The following is a 7,792-nucleotide window of genomic DNA, read 5'->3' on the forward strand; positions in this document are numbered from 1 at the left end:
ATAAAATGCAAAATATACGTTTGCCTTCGGTGGCTTCCAAAGACGACGTAGCTTGTTTGTAATCGTCACATGTTTCGTTCTATGACCCGCTTCGTAATGCTTTCATCGCTTTCTTCCTAGCCATCAATTTCCATCTCTCATTCATCTTCATTTTCCATTTTATCCACCCGTCTTCATAAACCCCCGTTAACCGTAGCCGTGTCCCATTTCTCTTTCGTTCCACTTTGATGTTCGCGTTTCTCGTTTCCCGGTGTCGCCGGTCTCTTTCACTGCGTCCCGGTTCCCAATTTCCGTGCGTCATCTCCTCTCTCGTTAATATGGCGAGTGTTGTGGCCACCTTCGGTAACCGCGTCGCGTTTTTCGAACGCGATCCGTTCGCATCCGCGCGTCGCATTCAGAGACGGATAAAATTCTCATGAAAATAACGCAAGCCATGTTTCATTAGGACGATCTGTAGATAAAAATATCTGTACATCGGTTATACAGAATCTATTCTGTAGATTCGATAGGCTATAGAGATAAGTTAAATTCATCGTATAGATCTTATAGATTTCACATATTTACAAATGTTGACATTTCAAATAAAATAGTCCTGGGATGCAAGCAGAATAAAACAGTTGTAGAATAAAATGCAAAATGTACGTTTGCCTTCAGTGGCTTCCAAAGACGACATAGCTTGTATAAATTTTGCTTAAATGTAAAATATAAAATAAAGACTTAATAAACGTATGGAATTCTACATAGACAGGTATAGACCAGAACTGTAATACTCCATCTATAAATAAAGGTTATGCGGACTGACTCTGTACAATAGTTTACTTTCATAGTATTTTATGTACGTGAACATTATATTCTTTTTCAAACACATGGTTGGTCGGTATAGTGTTCTGTATAATAAAGACCGTAAACACTGACTCTATACGATACAGCACCTCTATAAAGCTCCATACAGGGTTACGATACGATTGTTATCCTAGGAACTTTTGTAACAGAAATGTATAACAACACTTTCGTAAGTTGGGTCTACGCAAAATTCGAATGGAAGGGAAGTGGAACCAGAATCGTATGCACGAGAGAGCTCAACGCGATCAACGATATCCCGTATCATTTCGGGTACTTGGCGTTATTCGTCGTTTCCACCTTCGTTCACGCACACGTGCGCGAGTTGGCCCTCGTTCCGCCATATTGTCCGTGTTCGCCGTTTCCGTTTCGCGGGGCAACAAATAATCCCAGCCCGCCCGCACAATCATGGGGACGACGTGAATGTAGGCAGGTACCTCGCGAAGAGAGAGATTTCGTCCTGCACGAGCTCCGCGAAATTCCGCTCCACTTTTCCAGCTGGCGAACCGCCCGGACGAGCGGCGAAATTTCAGATAAAAATTGAAATTCACGGGTAGAGCGACGAGATACTAGAATTCGTTTGGGGAAAGCGGGATTGGAAATGAAAATTTGACGAATTATTCGTTCTATCGTCATCGAGTATCGAAGATTTTCGCGAGTTACAGTAAATACAGCGCATAAACTTTGTAGAGTTTATGGAATTTTTATTGGAAATTCTGTGGTGACTATACGGGGTATAAGGTAGGTCCTGTGGAAATTATGTAACATACTCGGTAATGTAGACTCTTTTACGTATGGTATCGTTTACAGTTTCATTCTGGAAATATCGTAAGATGAACTTTACTTTCAATCTATTTTATACTCTCGCATATTGTCTGCATCTTGTAGTTTCTAGATCCGCAGTCTACTCGTAATACTACGAACATTAGTTCATAGAGAACATAGAGCAGAGTGATATTACATTTGCGTTACATAAATCGATGAAAGCGAGCAGAGAGATAAGATCTAACAAGCCAGACGTAATTCCATCAAAGTTCCTTACAAAAATCGTACACTCTTCAAATTCTCCTCTCTGTCTCGAACGCGTAAGGATTGTTCCCAATCCCGTCACCGGAGCCTCCCAATTTCGAATCACGCTTCGCCGTGCATTTCCCACCTACGAACTCGAGGCTTTCATTAGTCGACGCTTGAATAAATTCGGATGATGTCACGCCGAACGCCTCTCCTCCGTTTCCTCCATGTTTTCCATTCGTTTCTCCCGTTTCTCCCATGTTTTCCCCTTTTTCCCCGAGATTTCGCGAATCGTTTTCCTAGAGGGCCGTGGCACGTTCCGTAATTTACGATCTCGTTAAAAACGGAGAAATCATTTATTTTCGCGCGACATGATCTACGAAGGCACTCGAGAAGGTACGACGCGAGACTGCGGGAGGAGAAAAGAACCGAGGAGGCCGGATATCAGGGTTGCTTCGAGAAAGACTAGTCACGGGAATAGATCACTTCGCTACCCGGCCGCTGCTGCAACTTTATTGCGTAACGAGCACCAATCGAGCAATTTTCCCGGGACCGGACTTGACCGAGATCGTTAAAACCGTGAGATCCGTTTACGCCATTAATCCACCTATCGTATTAATGATTCGGAAGAGTTAAACGAGACGAAAATGCTCGGCGCATCGTGCCAGTTCCCGCCATACGATCCAACGGGTATTTACCGATGCAACATTTTTGATCGTAAAACGGGAATCCGATCGAGAGAGATTAAATTGGCAAAGAATATATCCCGAATGAGCTACGCGGTGTGTGTGGTGCATTTTACGTTTTAATTCTGCATACGTAGTTTGCAAAGCTGCTAGTGACACCTTGAAAGGGGTGGTTCGGGAGGTGATTTGAATTAGTTATTAATTAAAAGTAACTTACGATATATAGTGCATTGTACGTAATGTATATAGAATAGCAAGAATCTATATAATAGATTTCATATTACCTGTACAGTTTTAACGAAACCATCTTCGTCAACATTTTTCAAATTTCCATATTTGATTAAGAACTACAGCTACTCGCGCGCTTAATAGTTTATCGATGAGTCGTCGCGCAGAAAATATTACTCCATATGGAAAGCTTCCATCGCGAAACGTGGTCGATGGCGGAGATACGATGCCAAGGTGTAACGTTTTTACTTGCCTAACAGAATTCTTTTTTACGTCTAGAGGTTCGAGAAAGCAGTCGAGTGCAGGCGGTACGTGTCATGGCTCGGCTTTCTACCATTTCCTTAAGAACGAGCGATGCTTTGAGCGTTTTTTGCTCGGAAGCGTCGCGATGCGGATATCAGCGGTGGCTGCTAACGGGAAATTACTTCTAAAGCGCTCTACGCGCCTCTGGGATTTGTGGGCTATTTTAAGAAAATTCATATTTAACGCGACCAAGTTCGCGAGTTTGTTTCGTTTTAGCGTGCTTCGCGTCTGGCACCAATTTGCTCTAAATGAGACATTGTTGGGAAGATGAGAGTGCAACCTATCGACGAAGGTGTAAGAAATATTGATCGGAGTAAGTGAAAACGTTGATCTAAATATTACGTCATTGAATGCTCTTGTAAAACTGAACCTTAATAAAGCTTAGAAAAAATCAATCTTCTATTTCGATATTATTTTCAAATCATCCGCAAAGTCGAAAAGAAATTATAAGCTCTCGTTAGTTAATTATCGAAGTTAATAATTAATGCCGTATGAATTAAAAAAAATTTACTCTCGACTTTTCGATATTATTTTCAAATCATCTGCAAAGTCGAAAAGAAATTATAAGCTCTCGTTAGTTAATTATCGAAGTTAATAATTAATGCTGTATGAAATTAAAAAAAATGTACTCTCGACTTTTCGACATGTCGTGGAAATAAAACTTTCAGCAGATTTTTCAGGATCATCCCAACTAATTCGGTAGTAAGGCTCCACCGCGAACATAAAACGAATCTCTTAGGATACGTGTATATAATTTACGAGACACTTTAAGGTTCGAACTACATCCCACGTATTTGTCAAACGACGCTATAAATTTATATCTCCCGTGAACTACCTTAAATTGCTGCTTCTCTAATGATAACTTTCAACACGAAATTCATGATTCTTTCAGAAACATATTTAAATTTAATTTTCTCGATCCAATAGAAGGTGCGTAAATGAATACTGGTCCGCTTGTATCGAATTTCATTTTTATTCTGAGAGAAACAAATGATTCAAATATTCCACCAATTTTTTACTACGTACTGGGAAATATTATTCTGCTTTCTCAATTTCCGTTCGTTAATATTGTACGATATTTGTTGCGAAAGAATGTAATAACTCCTGGAATATTGAAACTTTTATATTTTCTGCAGTATTGCAAATGTATAGGGTGTACGCAAACTTTTGCGACTGATTAGAAGGCATCATTTTATTCCTCATATATAATTCATAAAGTAATACCAAATTCGTGAAATTCAGTTTGTACACGTGTTACCGATCTCTATATAGCCCGCAAACTTTTTATCATCGACCCAATTTCATCAAGAGACCTTGCACCGCGAGATTTAAGGGCTGGAAGTCCCCGAACCAGGAAGTACGTAATAGGTCCCTGGGAAAGAAGAACGACAGAAGAAAGAAATGGCGCTGGCGATGAAAGGGAACCCAATTTCAAATAGAATCTCTAAAGTATTTCGAAAGAACCAGGTCCCAGCAGAGGGAAGATTGAAAGTTAAGGGCACGGCTCGGCTTCCGGCGAAAAATTAATAATGAAATATCGCGAGAACGGTCAGGGTCGAGTGCCCTAAGGGACGTTCGTTGGGGCGTATGAATAAATGATCGGCCATTTTTAGCCAGATTCTTTCTCCGTAATACCGTGTCCTGTCTTTCCCCTCGTATTCCACCATTTTTCTCACGCAGAACGCACGCGGCCGCCTCCCTTTTATATTTCATCAAAGCGAGAATGATCCATCGGGAGTGTCCGTTTCAAAGCTTTGTTCGTTTGCTGTGGATGCGGGCACTCAATTTTTATGTAACTAATGCACGGCTTTGTACGGTGTTCAGGAACAAAAAGTGATATAACGCGGAGCACGTCAAAATTGCCTGAAAATATTGAACGACCGACGTCACATTGTTCTGGGGAGCGCTGGATGTTTGCTTGTTAATTGTGAAATAAATATTTCCCTGTGTTTTAGATCCATGTTGGAATAATAATATTGAATCCTGAACGAAAGACTTTAAACATTGAAAATACAATCTAATAATAATAGCGTGGGTTCGGAATCGTCTCAGCTACCCCCCCTTTAGTGTCAGAATCATTCCGGTTCTTATATTAATTCTGCAGCACCCTGTATACATATATCAAAATACCCTGCACGATCGAACGGTGTTGAGAGATGCTAAAGTCCCAGATTGCGCGGCGCAGCACCAGTTACGGTATCGAGGAACATCAGATACGATCGGGGAAACAGAGAAACGGCGTTCACGTATTCAAACCGATTTGCAGGAAAATATGAGGCCGTGGAAACAAGGACATCCAGGTGATGCAACGGGAACGAGACGTCCGCCTCGCCGCGACTTCCATCGGACTTTTGTCGTTCTATGACTCAAAGGATCGAGAACCGGGAGGAAGACCGAGTTGGAAGTTTTTCGTGGCTTCGAGAAATGGCGGCCATTTTTAACAGGATTCCGGTCGTCCGTCTCCTTATGTCCGCTGGCCGCGGCCTCTTATACTTCGACTCTACTCCCTTCTATAGACGCGGCGAGGGAACACGAGACGCTTCTTCGATCGTTTCTTTCTTTCTTCGTTAACCTTTTCTTCCCTCCGACGGTGTTCTTGTTTCGCTAACGATTATTTTCCTTCCTCTTGCGAACAGACTCATCGCGCCGGGTCAAGTGCGCTCGATATGCTTCCCGGGAAAGACAAAGTCGGGATAAATAGGAACAGACTCTTCTTCTTCCCTCGTTCGAACGATTCTAAAGTTAATCATTTAGCGAGGTAAATAAATGTGAAACACTTTATAGAATATTGTAACGTGTACCGAAGAGGACAGAACGCATCGTATTTTAAATATGGAATATCATTTTTGATTAAGTAGTTTTGATTAAGACTTGGGTTGAAATAAGAAAAACTACCCTAAGGCCTGAGAATATTTCGAATGAATTATTGAAACAGCCCTTTTAAGTATTGATACAACGAACCTATATTTATACTTAAAATAGACGCATCAGCTGAGCGTGTTAAATAATTAGAACCACTAGAAATGACAGATATTAATGAGAAGCGAAACGGGGAGGTTTACTAAGAAAATTAATTATTCCGCAAACATTTCTTGCAAGAATTCAGGAAATGTTTTCTAAACATTTTCAACAAAATAGAACCAGGTTTCCGTCCTTCCCTCGTCTAACGTGTGAAATCCTATCAGGCGAAAGGATCAAGAATATATTTCCAGTTATTGCGTGGAAGAAAAGCACGATTGTCCCTGTTGGTTCTGCACGACTCTTCCCTGGTGTTGCACGAGACTGCATTTCCATCCAGGATTCAGGAAAATATGTCAAACCAATATTCCAAACGGTTTCGAACCTGATGCTTTTAACTCTCGATTAATTCTTGAATTTATGTCAAGACACTGGGGGCTGCGATCGATTAGGTCGAATGAAGGCTTTCATCTGATACACCGTCATATTCCAAATTTATATTTCAAGAATTAATCTTCCCTTCCAGTAGTTCTATATTATATTATATAATTCTCTTATATATCATTCTCATTTACATTCATTAGCTGAATATATTCTCATTAAATCATCTACATTCCGTTATCTCATGGATTTCTCAAGTTTCAATAATATATTCTTCGAATATATAATAACAAAGATAATATAGAAGCCGTATAGGACATAATTTTAATTTCATTTTGTTGATTCTTAGAATTTTTAAAACGTATTTCAGTTTCGTTGCTGGTCAGTCATACAGCTTGAAATAAAGTGATTAAAAATATATATAAGATTGTACGCATTTAAAAATATGCTCTTCGTGCAGTTTAATTACTTTGTTTCGAATCGCCTGATTGTTCAACGAAAAAAGGCAAAATATAAATTTTAAACAATTTCGCAGTCGTTCCTCGCAAATGCCGACAAACCGAGCCTCATAAACGTGTATTTCCCGACGAAACGTAGTTCAAAGAATAAATCGGATCACTCGTAACCCATAATCGACGAAAGGATTCTGTATACGTGCTCTGATTACCAACCAAAATAAAAATACTCGAACGATTATTTATCGAAGTAAAAGAATTATTTATATAAAGGTGATTGTTCGTCGTGTAAACAGAGACATTGTAGGCGAGCTACCGCTTTTATCTCGGCACGTAATCATCGCGGAACTATCTCCAAGCGAATATCTGATTTTTCATACGACATTTGTATTTCCTGCAGATACGTCCTGTGCACGACGCACAAAAGGGACGAGAATACCGAGTAGAAGGAAAGTATTGTTCCCCGCGCACAAAAGCAGATGATTCGATATCCAATATATCCGTAGACAAGTAGCTACTCACACTGCAGAAGCTGGTGATGGAAGAGATCTGAAACAGAAAGCAGAAAGCAGCGATCAGTCGTTGGAATCCGCTGGAAAGCGCGCGGACAAATAATTGGCGTCAAGTTTCGACTGTACCGTGTGTAATATCGTTATTTAAAAGCTTTTGGTATGCTCGGATGTGGCGATTTTATGCAGGACGAAGTATTAATTATTGTAATAGAGAATCAATTTTTCCTAGCTCCGATACCAAAACTATGTTCTGTTTACTATGTATTCTGTCTGCTATGGTGGTAAAGTAGGGTATTCGTTCGGTAATGTGGTGTATGTCCTGTAGGTAAGTCTTGGCAACGCAGAACCCGAGTCAGTCGACAGATTTATCGACACAGTACTCTACATTACCGAGCCTTACCGACTGATTACCTTATCG

General features: G+C 40.5%; 1 protein-coding gene and 1 long non-coding RNA gene across 2 annotated transcripts in view; one reads left to right on the plus strand and one right to left on the minus strand.

Annotated features, from left to right (window-relative positions):
- Positions 1-3,453, plus strand: part of LOC128872717 (uncharacterized) — a 41,082-nt gene extending 37,629 nt beyond the window's left edge. The window contains exon 3 of the long non-coding RNA XR_008456240.1: positions 3,045-3,453. This is a non-coding gene — a long non-coding RNA (uncharacterized LOC128872717). The remainder of the gene's footprint in view (positions 1-3,044) is intronic.
- The window catches only part of LOC128872715 (neurexin-3b), a 347,065-nt gene that overhangs the window by 129,595 nt on the left and 209,678 nt on the right, over positions 1-7,792 (minus strand). The window contains exon 7 of the mRNA XM_054115691.1: positions 7,385-7,411. Within this exon, the coding sequence (XP_053971666.1) occupies positions 7,385-7,411 (27 nt within the window). The remainder of the gene's footprint in view (positions 1-7,384; positions 7,412-7,792) is intronic.

This window comes from Hylaeus volcanicus, chromosome 2 (genome assembly GCF_026283585.1).
Source record: "Hylaeus volcanicus isolate JK05 chromosome 2, UHH_iyHylVolc1.0_haploid, whole genome shotgun sequence".
Classification (NCBI taxonomy): domain Eukaryota; kingdom Metazoa; phylum Arthropoda; class Insecta; order Hymenoptera; family Colletidae; genus Hylaeus; species Hylaeus volcanicus.